This window comes from Phascolarctos cinereus, unplaced genomic scaffold (genome assembly GCF_003287225.1).
Source record: "Phascolarctos cinereus isolate Bilbo 61053 unplaced genomic scaffold, phaCin_HiC Scaffold_4;HRSCAF=312, whole genome shotgun sequence".
In the NCBI taxonomy this organism is placed as follows: Eukaryota; Metazoa; Chordata; class Mammalia; order Diprotodontia; family Phascolarctidae; genus Phascolarctos; species Phascolarctos cinereus.
In genome coordinates, this window is record NW_027555847.1 from 395,425,354 (window position 1) to 395,441,820 (window position 16,467).

The window sequence follows — 16,467 nt, forward strand, 5'->3', positions numbered from 1 at the left end:
TCTTCTTTGAAATTTAATCCTGTCTCTTTCCTTAGGCTGGTTCACTCCCCCCTCCTAACTGCACATGCTTTTTAGGTCAATTGGTTTGTCTCTTCAACTCCAACGTAACTGAGCACGAGCACTGTCCAATCCCCTGTGATTCAGGCTAATGCACTACGCATCATCAGTGCCTAATGGTGCCAGAGCCCCATTTCCCACGTCAAAGGGTTAAATACTACTTTTGGATAGTAGTTTGACCCTATTTTGCCCTAACTTGAGTGGAAGCATGATGGACACTGTGTCCTGCACCTCCTTCCTCTCTGATGCTGGCCCTACTTCCAAAAGTGATTTTTTTTCTGCATTTCTCCCACAAACATGCCCTAACAATAGTTTAGAAAGTAAATTTCAAGGGGGCAGAGCTCATGTCTCAAATTGATCATAGGACTTAATAAGACACCTTTGCAAAGGAGGGGACCTGCTGTTTTATGAGGGCAAAATAGTAACAGCTAACATTTACATTTTGTTCTCACAACCTGGAAAGGCAAGTGCTATTATTATCCCCGTTTTTTTGGAGGAGGAACTGAGAGAAGTTAAATAACTTTCCCAGGGTCATGTAGCTAATAAATGTTTAAGGCAGGATTCAAACTCAGGTCTTCCTGACCCCCAAGTCCTGTATGCTATCCATGAGGCTACCTTGCTGTCTCCTCGAGATGGTCTTTTCTAGTTTGGGGTGTTTCCAAAGAAATTGCTAGGTCATAGATGTTAGATTAAGAATTTAAAGAGGCAGGGGTAGCTAGGTGGATAGAGCATTGGCCCTGAAGTCAGGAGTTCCTGAGTTCAAATCCGGCCTCAGACCAAACACTTGACATTTACTAGCTGTTTGACCCTAGGCAAGTCCCTGAACTGCCTAAAAATATAAATAAATAAATGAATGAATAAATGGATAGATACATAGATAAAATAAATTGGGGCAGCTGGATGGCACAGTGGATAGAGCACAAGCCCTAAAGTCAGGAGGACCTGAGTTCAAATGTGACCTCAGACACGTAACATTAACCAAGGGAGGAAAAGGAAGAGGACAAGACAGCTAATTATGAGATCAGTCAAGTTCACCTTGTCTTGAGCCCAAAGATGCTGAAAAGCAAACTAAACAGGGAAAGTAAAATATGGGTATTTGGGTTAAGAGATTATAGCATGAGGGAAGATGAAACATAGCTATTCCTGCCACCTCCTTTGAGGGCTAAGTAGCAGACAACTGACTCATCTTTCTAAGTTCAAATCAGGCCTTAGACACTAGCTATATGACACTGGGCAAGTCACTTAACTCTGGTTGCCTCAGTTTCCTCATTTGTCAAACTGGTGAAGGAAATGGCAAAACTCCTTCCATATCTGCCAAGAAAACCCCAAATGGGGTCACAAAGATGACTTTACAAGTGGATGGTTAAGTTCATGATAAAAAAGTTTAAAAAGCAGATTGCTTTACATTTTTCTCCCTAAAAGACAAAATTAATTATAAAGCAATACGAGATGCCTGTTATTGATTTTGTGTGGGATTTAAACAGCCTGTTCTATCTCTAAACCAGAAATACCACTTTCTCAAGATATCTAGTTGACATTTTTTTCCTATTTCACTTCTAAAACAATAATAGTGGTTCAGATTTTTTTTTGGAGGGGGGGAGGTTTCAGTATTCACCAACTTTCATTTTTTCATCAATTTTCTACCGAGATATTTGAATTTTTCAAAGTTTAATGCCACACAAATCACTGTCAACTCTATAATCACAAATTACAATTCTTGAGGAAGCTCTTATTCACTGACATCTCCTCTCTCAGCCCTACAAAAAAAATGTACTTTTACAATTCATTTTTGGAAAGTACTGGAATTGCCTAATGATTTTTTCAGGAGCATAGGGGAAGGGTTTAGAGATCACAATGGTTAATGAAGAATAAAGGGAAGGGAGGAGACAAAATTGTAAGGCTAACTACAAGACCAGATGTTTCCTCTTTTCTTTTACATTTGTAAGAAATTATCCAGATAAATTGTATATTAAGATTTTATTATTTGGATTTGTTTTCTTACCAGATTTGGGAGATGATTCTTTAACTGCCTTCTTTTTCCTCTTGGGCAAATCTAGCCAAAGCTACCTCAAAGGAGCAATGAAGCATCGAGGGACTACTGAAAGAAACCCTGTCTACATCAACTCCAGAAAGAGGTCACTCAACTGAGACACTGGGCATGTTTTTGAACAGATTTCATCCCATTTTATTTTTTCTAAACAGAATCATACAAAGACAAGGAAACATTAAAAGCAAACATGAAATCATTACCTCTAAATGGCCACGCTTACTGGTTACAAAAATGTCCATAATGTAGAAAAAGATACACTGTTGTTTACATGAACAAAATATTGCAAAACAACTGAGGACAAACCGTGGACATGTTGACATCTGGTGAATACATGGACAGCAATGCATGGACTTGTCATTTCTACCCAACATCGGCCTCAGCAAACTATCTTCAACAACTGTTCATGGTGACCTGGATTTTAGCACCACATATGAAGTGTGTCCTGTTACATCAGCTACTTTAAAGTAAAACTGGGCAAAGCAAGAAGTCATTTACCCTAAAATGCCTCCTCTCTGATTGCCTCCCATGTGTGCCCTTACAACTTAACCCTCCCTTCTCAGCAGGCAGATCTCCTTCTAACAATGGTTACACTCATGCAGACAGACAGACACAGACACACAAACAGCCCCACAAAAGAGAACCCCATCTCCATGAGCATGGCATAATTGTGTATATTACCAGAAATCTTGCTTTGAAATGTACAAAGGTAAGAGAAAGACCAACTATTTTTTTCTAAAATATCACTTTGGCACACATTACACGTTCGATGGTTTTTCCACACCGCTGAGGGTGAAACTTTGGAGATTTGGCTTCCTATTCAGCTGGATTCCCAGGGCATCTGTAACTCCTTCATGCTCAAGAAGGAGTGTGCAGAGGGGGTAGGAAACTTGGATTGGAAGAAACCCCCCACTCTATGAAGGATGTACTGCTAATCTTCTACGCTCATCAGGGACTTGGAACTTCTGGACTCTACGCTTAAACTTTTTGCAGTTCACCAGGCTGCAGAGGGTCCTTCCCTACTTCCATATTCCCCTCCTCAAGGAGTCAATGAATTCTCCTGGAAATAAACTTTAAGAAACCCTGGCCTAATCTAAATCCCTTCCTCCCTTCTCACCCTGGGAAAAGGGCCCTTTGGGGGTTCTCTCTTCATGCTGCCAACTGATTCATTAAAATGTCACTCAGGAAGTATAAATAAATAAATAAGCCACAAACACCAAAAATTCATGCCCCCCTCCCCAAAATAACCCTCTACAGATTAGATGTTCTGAACTACAGAATGGAAAGACCAGGAGATAAAGTGCAATTATCAAGCATCCATGTGAAAAAACTGAAACAAAAACAAAACCAGCCTGTCCAGACCATTAAAGAGATCTGTCCAATTTGTTCCTCTGGGAGATGTTAGGGAGATATCCTCAGAGGACAATAACGGGTAGGATTATTACAAAAACAACAACAGAGACAAAAACTCAGTGCCCGACCCTGTTGGACATACTGGGATCAATCACAAGACTGATGACTTCTTAAAGGTTGCAATTCCCTCTTATAAGGTACAAGGTGTCTCCATCCATCCCAGACTCTCCCAAACAGGTTTTCTTAGCTAGTATTATGAATGGTTGGGAACAGAGTGCATACTTACTAGCTGCAAAAAGAAGTGTGCCTATCTGATACTAAAAATGTTGGCAAGCCCACAGCTTTAAAGAAGCTTTGCCATTTAGAGATCCACTTGGAGTCTCAAAAGCATTTCATTTACTTTTCACATATTGCACTTTTCGTTTTCAGGATACTTCTCTCTGTGCAGTTGCTTCCCTTTTGGGTACTTAAGACATTTGGCAACATTTCCAAGATGTTCGCCAGGGCTAGCTAGTGTCAATGCTTAGTCAAAAACCAAAAGATTATTTACAAACCAGAAAACTGAATGTGAAGTATTGCAATAGCTGGAGACAAAATGTACAGGTGGCAACAGCAGTATCTGAGTCATTTTAAACAATACAAAAAGAAAAAATGATATCAAAGAGAGAATATAGGAATTTGTTTGGGTTGTTTTATAGAACCTGGATTATCATATAACTTATAAAGACTTACAAAGGAAATATCTTTTTTTTAAAAAATCTCAACAGTGGCTTCTCTTTCAAGAAAACTGGAGCTGAATGGCCTGCCTTCCATGGACCAAAAGCAGTTGTTTGAGTACAGGCTTACTGTTATGGAAAGGGGGAGTGTGGCCCTCATCCCTACCCAAGACTCACCCTCTGGACTTGAACTTCAGTGATGGGCCAGGGGCAGGGATGGAAACATCTCTGGAAGCTCGTGGAAACACTAACATGGCTGGTCAAATGATTTGAGGGGGAAAAAGGGGGGGAAAGTGAACTAATGACTTTTTAGAAAAGTAGCCAGTTTACTTCTTTATGAAATGTACCTCTCATCACCCAGAAAGTAAACTACAAGAACAAAAGCGGACTTCTTATAAATCTACATTCTGGAGCTAGTAAAGCTAAAATGTAACAGAAAGACTGTTAGGAGGCACATCCCGAGAAAAATCTGAATCCAGAATCAGAAAAGATCAGCTTTAGCTAACTTCATAGTTTATCACTGACTAAGCTCAGCTTTCCTGGTATCAGTTAAAAAACAAAAACAACAACTTAAGATTATTATTTTTTTTTTAGAAAAGATACCATCAGTTTCAACCCCGATGTACAGTACAATAAAGTAGTGAGAACGTGATTATTAATAGTTCAGTTACTACAAATAAATCAGGTTGGTGGTGGGGAGGCTTTTGAAATTCTTTTTAGTCTCTCTCTCACACACATTCATATCTCCTATCCCCAATCCCCCTCCCCGACACTTTTTAACAGTGCAGACAGCTAAAGTTTCTTCAGTATTAACAAGAGTTTTGCCCTAGGTTAAAAAAAATCAGATCACTTCTTTTTGTAAAAAAGCATAACATATGGATCAGCAGATCAAGCTGGCATATCATTTCAAGTACACAGGAACATTTCAACTGTTCAGCTTCCAGGAACGCAAGACCTGCTTGTCCAGTGTTTCTATCCACCTAGATATTCAGTGCCACCATGTTCTAAACAAGCTCTGTATGGTCACCCGAAGTACTAGGAGTAGATGGTGATCACCTCCCGGCCTCCACCTCTCACCAAAAGCACTCGATTTAGTCCTTCTGTCAAAACTTCTAAGAATTCCATATCTGTGAGGTTAGAATTAAGGTACATCATCCGTCCCGGGTGTTGAAAGAATGAATGAAAGAACCAACCAACTTTTCAATCCAATAACCTGAAACTCTACTGTTACCTTTTTAAGATAACTATGGTTTTATCTAAGGAACCATTCAAGTTAATTTCCAGGAGATAAGTCTTCCAAACAGGTTCAACAGAAAGGTTATCAATTATGATCTTCACTAAATTTAAATCATTTAATTCTTGAAAGGCAAACCCGAAAAAGGGAAAAGAGAACCACCATTAGAGCTGGAAGGGAATCTCAAAGGTTATATAATCCAAACCCCTCATTTTACAGATGAGGAAACTGAGGCTGAGAAGTTTAGTAATTTCTCAAAAATCACCCAAGTGCTAAGTGGCAGAGTAGGACTGGAGCTCAAGTCCTTTTTAGCTCTTTAATCAAAGCAGTTTGCATTACATCAGGAAGCTTCTTCCTGGTCCCAGCCCAAGCTTGTATTCATTAATGAAAATATGGGAGAGGAAGTGACTGTTGGGGAGGAGGGGGGAAGAGGAGAGAGGAGAGACAAGGTAGTAGAACTTGTGAATGTTAATTTCAGTTTTTTTGGATATGATGCTAAACAGGGACAGAAACTTAAAACTGCTGCAGCATCTATGCCCTAAATGAACAAGGTTAGCTCATCTGGGTAACCGAAGTATGTAGTTAGCTAATTGAAAACAGGGCTATGATTCATGACACAGTAAGCTATGAGGCCAACCATGATGCTCGGCAGAGTAGTTGAAAAACTAAGGGCAGGCATGGTGGGCTTTGAAGAAGGCTACTGACCAAGAGGAGCCATTTCTTTGTTAGGGACTGCTGCCATCTGAGGGAATCAGAGTGCTTGCTGGGAAAAGGCATTAGATAATTGCTTCCAATTTTGAGGTCTTTGTTTACTTCAAGGAAATATTCCAGTTTCTGGTTTCTATTAAGAACTACTTACATAAGCTGTATCACATTTTGCCAATGAAAAGAGTGTGAGTTCCCTCAATGGTGGCTGGTCTCTGCATTCTCTCAACCTGCTCATCGGAAGGGAAGCAGGCTACCACGGAAACACCGGTAAAAATTAGATAAACTGAGAGCACAGGAGCTTTGTAAGAAGGAGAAGTGCTGGAGGGAATGTGGGGGGAAGGGTGTGCCCATAATAATTAGGCTAATTACCAACAATCACCCCCCCCCAGATTCCCTTGGCTATGAATCTGCCGCACAAATGGTCAGAGAAATCTTTGATCTTAAAAAATGATACCATGTCAGTACCTCAAATTGAGAGCAATTACTGGTGAGTGATGATGAAATACTATTTCACAAACACTTGGGACTCACAGGGAGACAAGCATCACAAAATTATTAGCACTCTCTATATCTGCAAATCTGTGGAGGAACTCTAAGGCATAAACAGCTTAACAGGATCTCAAGACACCGGAACAACCAGGTTAGGGGTCCAAACCAAGAAGCCCAATTAGGCTGTATTTTTGAGATGATAAAAGAACAAGTACATTGTTCTCTATTGTTAGCCTTGCTCTGTTGGCTTCCATAACAAGGCAATTAAATCTAGTCTATCCATGAAAATAATGATAATAATATTGATGCTGATATAACAATTTAAGGTTCACAGAGTACTTTACAAATATTTTCTCATTTGATCCTCAGAGCAACCCTTAAGAGGAAGGGGCTATTATTAACCCCATTTTACGGATGAAGAAACTGAGGCAGAGATTTTTTTTTTTTAAAACCTTGATTTGCCAAGGCTACATATCTGATAACTGTCCGAGGCCAGATTTGAATTTGGGTCTTCTCAAGTCCACATCTAATACTCTATCCACTGTACCACCTAGCTGTTTCATAGTAGAGGATATGAATACATAGTAAGGGATATGTGAATAAATAAAACCTACATTAACCTCAAAACCTCATATTTAAATCAATGGTTGGAAAACTCAATTTAACAAGCCTTTATAAAGTTTCTACTATGTGTTAGGCATTGGGGATATAGTTTCACTCTCAAGGAACTTACAAGCTACAGGAGAATAAGCAGCCCTCTCACACTCCTTTTATCAGGGCTGCTCAGAATTATTTAACTGATTTGGGTCATATCTACTATTCTCCTTATTTTCATCCTTCCTTTTTGGGTCCCCTTTGCTCTTCCTGGTAAGACTTCCTCCCATGTCCATCACATATATCTGGCATGTACATAGTTATTTGTATGTTATCTCCTCTACTAGAATTCGAGATCCCGAAGCTTGTGAACCTTGTTTTTTGCCTTACATTGTATTCCTAGCACAGTGCACCCCTTCCCCCCACACACCCCATTTAATAAATGCATGTTGACTGACCTCCCAAAGGAATTCTCTGTTCATCCAGGTATCATTCTCTCTCCACTGTACTAGAAGAGTACAGTAGGGTTAAGTACAGTGAAAGGAGGAGGAAAATTCATAACCACACCTAGACTACATCTTATTTACTGCTAAGTTATCAGGCCTTTTATATCCTCATTCAGTCCAATCTCCCTTTTTTTAATGGCTTATACCCACTATTTTTTTAAGGAATCATTTGCTGTGCCGTTAGATGTTAAAGCAAAACTTATGCATCAAGGTCAGTGTTTAGTTACGTGTACCAGACACATATGCTTCACTTGTGGGACTATATCTATTGGCTCTAACTTCTGTCTACACGTAACCCAAGTGGACCATGGTGACCAAAGAGAGACATACAAAAACCTATAATTAAACTTCCAGTCAACCTCTACCCTCCAGGGCACTCAAGCACAAATTTCCTACTGCTCCTCAAAGAAAGACCACAGCTCAGATGCAACACGATTAGTTCTCCAGTGAAAGTGGGGGTGGGGAAGGGGTGGTGGTGAAGAGTATTCATACTTAAAGCCTTTTAGAGTCAACATTAATGCTTTAACCCTCCCAGTGAGTCAGAACCAGTGTAAACTTGTTCTTCCCTCTTTGATGGCCCATATCTCATTCTACATTATATCAAAATTATCTGTGAAATGATCTCATCTCCCATAACGACTGTAAGTTCCTTGAGGGTAAGGATTAGATTTCATCTTTGCATCATCTATCCCCTCTACGAGTCCTTGTGCACAGTAAACAGGTGTTCAATCAATGTGTTAAATGAATATGGAGAAAGGGAAGGGGAAAGAAAAGTGTTCATAACTGGGGGCCTTTACAATCCCAGATCCAAGATGGCACTAGTTAACTGGGAAGAAAGAGAAGTATAATTAATTCCACTAAGGGGGTCTTCCTGTGATGTACGATCTGAGAAAAGCTGTTCTAGGGAGATATTAAATCAACAGAATGGTCAGTTCAAAGGCAGGAAAAGCAGTAGCATAAACCTTAGAGCCTGAATGTTCAGAATATTGGCTATATTGTACATTTATTCAGTCCTTTAATGTCAAGAACAGATGCCACTTTATAAAAGCCTTCTTCCATCTCCTACAGTAATGTGGGAAATACTGTTTCTCTCTTGTGTATAATGGGGGGAAAACAGAGGCTCAGAGGTTAAAGTACAGTGATCAAAGTCCAACAACACATTAGTGATTTGGGAATATAATCTTGGTCTCCTTGTCCAACAAACTTGCCAAAATCACCTGGCCTCCTTCCATGCTCACTTACTAACACAAATCCAGTTTTCAGATACGGCAAGTAACTCCACTATTTCCCAATCATCTATTGGTATTTCAATTATCATCACCATTTGGACATTTTTATCTGATAAAGGCTAAAGTTTTCCATGTTCAAGTTCACCCCATCTATTATTCTTACATATGCCCCTGGGACTCCTTCATGCTTTTCAAATATTTGGAGGATAATGTCACTTTCCATTAAATGTTATTAGGCAAGCAAAGTACATTGAGTTAATTTAGTATTTTCTTGTAATTCAATCTCTGCTGTCTTTCTGTCTCCCCCTCCCACCTCATTATATGCCGTTATGCTTAGCTTAAATTTCTAACAGACACTATTTTTCTGATGTTTCAGTAGTTCGGCATTTGCTGATAGGATTCCCCTCTTCATTTTAAATTGTGCCTTATTACCACCCTCTATCTTGACATGTAAAGAGTAAACATATAGCGGGCAGAGCTCTTGCCTTGGAATAAACCTAGAAGCAGCAGCACCTAGATGGCTTAGTGGTTTGCGTGCCAGACCTACAGCCAGAAAGACCCAAGTTCAAATCTGGCCTCAGAAACTTACTAGCTGTGTAGCCCTGGACAAGCCACTTAAACCGTCTGCCCCAGTTTCCTCATTTGTAAAATAGGGATAATAGTACTTCTCTTCCAGATTATGGGAATCATCTAATATAATAATTATAAAACACTTTCTAAGCCTGAAGTTTTATATAAATGTTGACCATTTTATTATTATTGTGGTTGTTATAGCAGCCAAGATTCCTCTCTCTCAGAAACCTTATTTAATGCACACTACACGAACAAGTGATAACAGGCTGAAAATTATGCATACTCTTTTCCCCAAAGACAGCCTGCTCGCTTCCTCTATCTACAAGAAGACCGACTCTTCTTGAAGATGAGAGACAGTTTCGTTTCTCTTTACGCCCCCAGCACATTGCTGACAAAAGGTGTTTCATGAACAATGTCTGCTGTATTGTACTGTTTGCTCAGACAGAAAACTCCTCTTAAAGAAAAGCTGAGAAGAAAACCATTGAACAGGCAGTGTGGTGCAGTAAATAGAGTGCTGGAATTGGGAACCGGTAAGACCTGGGTTCAAATCCCATCCTTGACACTTCTTAGCTATGTTTCTTCACCTGCAAAATAGGGGTTGAGTACAGTGGCCTCCAAAGTCACTGGCAGCTCTAAATTTACGATCCCACAAATAAAAAACTGCAAAAAGTTACCATTATTTGTATACCTCAGCGTAAAATCCATCAAGAAAGGATACAGTTTTCATCTCCTTGTCGATTTTTGGGGGGACCAGGCATATTCAACAAGACCAGCTGGGCATGCTGGGATTTGTTGAGGACAACTCCATTAAGCTTCACTGCTGTATGCATCCTCCTGACGTTGGACTGGTTTCTGGTGTGTGAGAGGAAATGAAACATTTATCACTACCATGTCATATTTTAATCTTATTCAGTTAAAAACCAACCATTTCTCAAGAAATCCTGTTTTTCCCATACTATTGGCAACAGTATTATTTTCCATTGCTTAGAGAGGGTATGAATGAGACAGAAGTCAACTAATTCAGTGATTAAAGCTAGACTTATAAGAAATGAAGCAGAAAATGGCCTCCTTTACCTACTAAAAAAAAAGGGGGCGGGGGAAGACCCTCGGGGTTTCTGGCCAAAAATAGAAACAACTGCTATTTACATTCACTGTGAGCCAATCAGGGCTCAAACAATAACCAAGTGGGGCTTGGCCTGGGACCCAATGACCACCAATGAGGGCCAGAATGATATGGGTTTAAGGCATGGTCCTTAAGGGAAAAAAATCTAGCCTGTAAATCCCAAGGTATCTTTTGAGGTTTCAATGATCAAAATGTACGTTCCTGTGGGTAGAGCACCCACAGGAAAGGGGTCTGATACCCTATGTGGATAGAGAGATGGAGAAGGAAGGAAGGAGCTGTGTTGCCCAACTGGCCAGTTCCAATTGGGTCCCCAGTGGGGCAGAGGACCGGTCATCAAAACAGAGGTCCTAAATCCAAATCTCAGTTCTAATACTTGTCAGCAGATCACAATGACTTTGAACTTCAATTTCCTCATTTAAAAAATGATGACATCACTCGCACCGCAAACCTTTTTCATTATAAACCCCAAGTCAATCATGAAAAAACAGGTCACACCATCACTATCTAGCATTATTTCTAGATCCCAGGAAATCAGTATAAGTTGTTTTTTTCCCCCTACTGGTCTTCCTTAACTCAACTTTCCTGTCATATTATCGCCTACTGAGATCTTATAAGGAGGAAAAATAAAACTATAACTTACCACCTAAGTAAAAACACCAGAACAGAGGGAATGACAATAGTCATTATACCTAAAATAACTAACCAGTGTGAAAGTCATTGATGCTATTGATTACCAGTCAACTCAAGAACTCTTTGGGAAGACTGAACACTAAACAATCCAAGGTATGTATAAGTCATATTGCATTAGGACACTCTAACATAGTTATTAAATACACAGCTGCATGCACATTAACTACAAAACTAATATCTAATGTACAGAAAACAAGACACTGGTATGCTACATATTTAGATTAAGAGAATTGCCTATATCCTGCAAGGTTTGGGTAACAAAAGCCTCATCAAAAATTAAAACAAAACAAAACAAAACAAACCAACCCACAAGGGTTTGCAACACAAGCTTGGCAATATGCATTTACAGTACATGTCTCCATTCAACTAATTTTTCTTAAACTTCAAAATTCAATTCTAAAGTCCAATTATCAGGAATGAATTATGAATATGTTCCCTTTATTTTTAATCCAGCCAATTTAGTCAAAATGAATTGGGAGGGACGGGCGCGGGGAGGGAAAATGTGTGTGTGTGTGTGTGTGTGTGTGTGTGTGTGTGTGTATATACACACATATATATATATATGGGGACAGAGAGACAGAGAGACAGAGACAGAGAAAGAGAGAGTGTTAGTTCAAGATATCCAATTGTAAAGGTAAGAATTAAGAACTGTTTCTCTGGATAACAATCATATATGGGAAATAGCTAGCATTTATATAGCACTTTAAAGTTTGCAAAGCACTTTATAAATATCTCATTTTATTCTCACAAGAAGCCTGGGAGGTAGGTGCTATCATTATCCTTGTTTTATAGATGAGGAAACAGAGGCAAACCGAAGTTAAGTGACTTGCCCAAAGTCACAAAGCAAATGCGAGGCCAAATTCAAACCCAGGTCCAGGCCCAGCACTCTGTCCAATGCTGCACATTGTCTGTGTGTGTGTGTGTGTGTGTGTGTGTGTGTGTGTGTGTGTACATAAATACATGTGTGTATAGGTATAAGCATATGTAAATACGTGTATTTGTGCATACAAAATGGGCACATCTAAATACACCTATTTATGAGTATATAATGTAAACATTTATAGATTACATATACTACATTAAATGTGTATATACATGCATACATGTAAATACATGTATTCATGTGTCCATCTATACCTACACATGTGCCCATGTGCACAAAATTAAGTGTTTTATTTTCCCCCAATTACTTATCACAGCAATTTTCAGCATTCATTTTTACAAGATTAAGAGTTCTAAATTTTTCTCCCTCCCCTATTTCAAAAATGGTAGGCAATTTGATATAGGTTATACATGTGCTAACATGTAAAACATTTCCATTCCACAGTTATGAAAGAATAAACAGATCAAAAGGAAGAAACTATGAAAAAGAATAAAGTGAAAAAAAAATATGCTTCAATCTGCACTCAAGAGTCCATCAATTCTTTATCTGGATGTGGATAGCATTTTCCTTTGTGACTCCTCTGTACTTGTCTTGAATCACTGCATTGCTGAGAAAAGTGTGCTCACGCTCACACACACACACACACACACACACACACACACACACACACACATTGTTATTTCATGTATGAATCTAAGAATCGAGGAATGCTAGAAGTTACTTGACCGACGTGACTATCCTCCCAGGTAATGGCATAGATACAAGTCTAAGGTCTAGGTTCCCTGATGCTTATGGTCCAATGCTATTTGTACTGTGATATATATAGGTAGAATACACATCCAATTTTTCAAGCAGAGAACAAAACCAAACCTCTCCCTTAGACACTGTGTAAAGCAAACAGAATGATAACCGCATTAGACTAGGACTTGGTTTTAGTTCTGGCTAATGAACAAAGGTCACTCACGATTCATAATATTTCTCTTCTGGCTAGAAAATACATCAATTTCATACAAAGAACATCAGAAACACTAAACAGGTAGTAAAAAAAAAATTTACAATAAATCCTTTAGAAGGCCAGACCCTTTGGAAAATTGCAAGCTGGGCAAATAAAACTGCAGGTTTGGAACCTTTAAGGTTATTCTCTGTATACCAAAGAACCATCTTGAAAAAATCATTTTTGAAAGTTCAAACAGGAAACAGTTATCTCTCAACTATTTACTTCTTTTGAAGGCCTCTTTTTTCTCCCCAAGGCACTCAAGGATATAGGGCCCCTTCAACATCCCATGCCAATTTAATAAATAGTACCTTTTTAAAAGGTGTGTCTCAAAGATTATAATACTCCATAAATATGCACTAAATAACTTGATCTTAAGTAAAAAAGAGCATAATTTGGGGCAGCTAGGTGGCACAGTGGATAGAGTAGTGGCCCTGAAGTCAGCAGGACCTGAGTTCAAATCTGAACTCAGACACATAACACTTACTAGCTGTGCGACCTTGGGCAAGTTACTTAACCCCACTGCCTAGCCAAAAAAAAAAGGGGGGGGAGTATTATAAAGGTCCTTATTTGACAACAGAAGAATAAACCTTCATCAGCACAAGTTAAGAAAAGATCAACTACATAAGAAAAGGATGATCACACTACAGCAAATGGAGAGATGAGATCTGACTAGCAGAGTTAATACATGTACATTACAGGTAAATGATGAAATAACCAAGAATATTTTGAACCAGTTATTGGCCTGAAGAGAAAACTGATGAAAATGACAGATGAAAGAGATGATAGTCACCATTTGTTGGAACTTTACTTTTCAAGCACCACTGCTCTAACATGAGTGAATCAAAGGCATCAATAATAACAATGGGATTTTTTTTTAATCCAGAGAAGACAGGGCTTTAATAAGGATATATTTTTATAACAAGTGGTGATAAACTGATTTGCAGCCATGGCTGACATAACAAAAATAGGTTGAGGGGATGAAGGAATTCAGAATCTGAAGTTCAGATTCCCAATCTCAGAAGGAAACTTGCTTCTAAAATCCAAAGAATTATGAGGAAAACAATGAAGAAAAGTCTGAAGCACCATTTTCACCAATATTAGTGCAGCCATTAGCCTAAAGCTCTTTCTAATTCTCTCTTTACTGGACATCATTCAGATGCTTTTTCCCACTCTTGCTTCCTTCACTCGTCTCCTGGGAAGAGATGTTTGTTCTCTTTGCCAAGGCAAAGCCCCCTACACACACAAGTGATCCTGCTGCCATTCTGTCTCCTCCAGCAGATATCCACCCTCCACCCTCTACTATCTCCCTTATGTCACTCATCTCCAATCTTTCCCCATCTATTGGGTGGCTCCCTGCTGCTAACAACTCCATTTCCCCAAATCCCTCGCTTGATCCATTCATCATTGCTAGTTCAATATTCTACATCTCTCCTCCTTTTGTGGCTAACCTCCCCTTGAGAAGGCTTTCTAAAATAAATGCCCCCGGGGCAGCTAGGTGGTGCAGTGGATAGAGCACCGGCCCTGAAGTCAGGAGGACTTGAGTTCAAATCCGGCCTCAGACCAAACAGTTGACACTTACTAGCTGTGTGACCCTGGGCAAGTCACTTAAGCCCAATTGCCTGGAGGGAAAAAAAAACAAATAACAACAACAACAAAATAAAATAGATGCCTCCACTTCCTTTTGCTCAATCTCCTAATGATCTCCTAAATGCCAAGTTTAATGGGCTTTTCTCAATTTTCATCCTTCTTGGCTGTTCTTCAGCTTTCGATATTGTCCATCATTCTCATCTTATTGATATTCACTTCTCTCTAGGTTTTGATGATACTACTCTCTCAGGTCTCTTCTTACCCACTGGATTACTCCTTCGCCAGATCTTCATCCAAGTACCATCTGTTATCACCTAAGGGTCTGTCCTGGATGCTCCTCTCTTCTTCCTATTTGCTTACTGATCTTATCTCTATCCAAGATCTACTTATCTAACTCTCTCTCCTATCCTCAAGATTGCCATCTCCAACTTCGTCTTGGATATCACTAACTGGATATTCAAAACTGAACTTACTATCTTCCCCTAAACCTTCCCTCCTTTGCTAATTTCCCTACTACTGTTGAGTATACACCACTACTGTGCCAGGCACCTAGGCTCATAACCTAGCAGTCATGACTTCTCACTGTCCCTAACCCCCAATCCGTTGCCAAGTCCAATCTATTTTACCTTCATAAATCTCTCGTATATATCCCCTTCTTTCCTGACATAGCCACCACCCTGGTGTATGCCTTCATCATCTCATGCTTGGACTATTATAAGGCTTCCTGGCTTGCCTCAAGACTTTCTCCACTTTAGTTCATCCTCCACTTAGCTGTTAAATTGATCTTCTTCTAAAAGTGCAGGTCTAACCATGTCATCTCCTTAATTCAATCAATTCCAGTGGCTCCCTACTGCCAACAGGATGAAATACAAAATCCTCCGACATTCAAAGCCCTTCAAAACCTAGCTCCCTTTCCATACCTTACTCCCCCTCCCCACATATTCTGCTATTGAATGACCCCAGCTTCCTTGCTGTTCCTCAAACTCCAAATTCTCTCCCTCCTCACCTTCATCCCCAGCTTCCTTCAAGTTTTAGCTAAAACCCTTGTTTATACAAGAAGCCTTTCCAAAACCCCCTCAATGATGCTACCTTCCTTTTGTTAATTATCTCCCATTTATCCTGTACATAGCTGCTTGCGTGTTGTCTCTCCTCCAACAGATTCTCATCTCCTTGAGAGCAGGCACTATTTTTTGCCTTTCTCTGAATTCCCAGTGCTTAGCTCAGTGCCTGTTGAAAATTAAGTGTTAAAAAATGCTTATTGATTATTAATAGTATCAAGAAAGGTGGAATGACCATAATCAAGATGGAATAAATAAGTGTGATGAAATGAATGAATAAGGGATCGTGGCCTTGATTGTGTTCACACTCATTTTTAAATTTCAATTTTCTCTTTGGTAAATGTAATTCACAGAAAATTCTGTATAGAATATAGTTTTTAAAATGTGTTTGCACAGTGGAGTTTGCACAAAGCAAAGGAGAAGCAAAGGGGGAATCAGCTCACACTATACAAAATTATTTCTCTTCCACCAAGTTGAGGGATACATGTCATAAATTTGCCAGCCATTTCTTTTTTCAAGGCCAGGAGTTAAAAATAAAGGTGGTAGAAATAATTTTCTTTCAGTGCCACTCACTTGGGTCCTATTCTGCCAAATTTGCAGAAGTTATCAAGGTGAAAGCATAC

General features: G+C 39.4%; 1 protein-coding gene across 6 annotated transcripts in view; it reads right to left on the reverse strand.

Moving 5' to 3' along the window:
* Positions 1–16,467, reverse strand: part of SLC12A7 (solute carrier family 12 member 7) — a 325,942-nt gene that overhangs the window by 31,273 nt on the left and 278,202 nt on the right. For 5 of the 6 annotated variants that reach the window (XM_078153298.1, XM_078153302.1, XM_078153299.1 and 2 more), the window contains exons 23-24: positions 10,225–10,358; positions 2,217–5,300 (exon numbers count right to left, since the gene is read on the reverse strand). In XM_078153298.1, the coding sequence (XP_078009424.1) occupies positions 5,209–5,300; positions 10,225–10,358 (226 nt within the window). In that variant the 3' untranslated portion in view covers positions 2,217–5,208. Of the gene's footprint in view, positions 1–2,216; positions 5,301–10,224; positions 10,359–16,467 lie in introns of those variants that run through there. The other variant, XM_078153300.1, reaches the window with a different exon arrangement.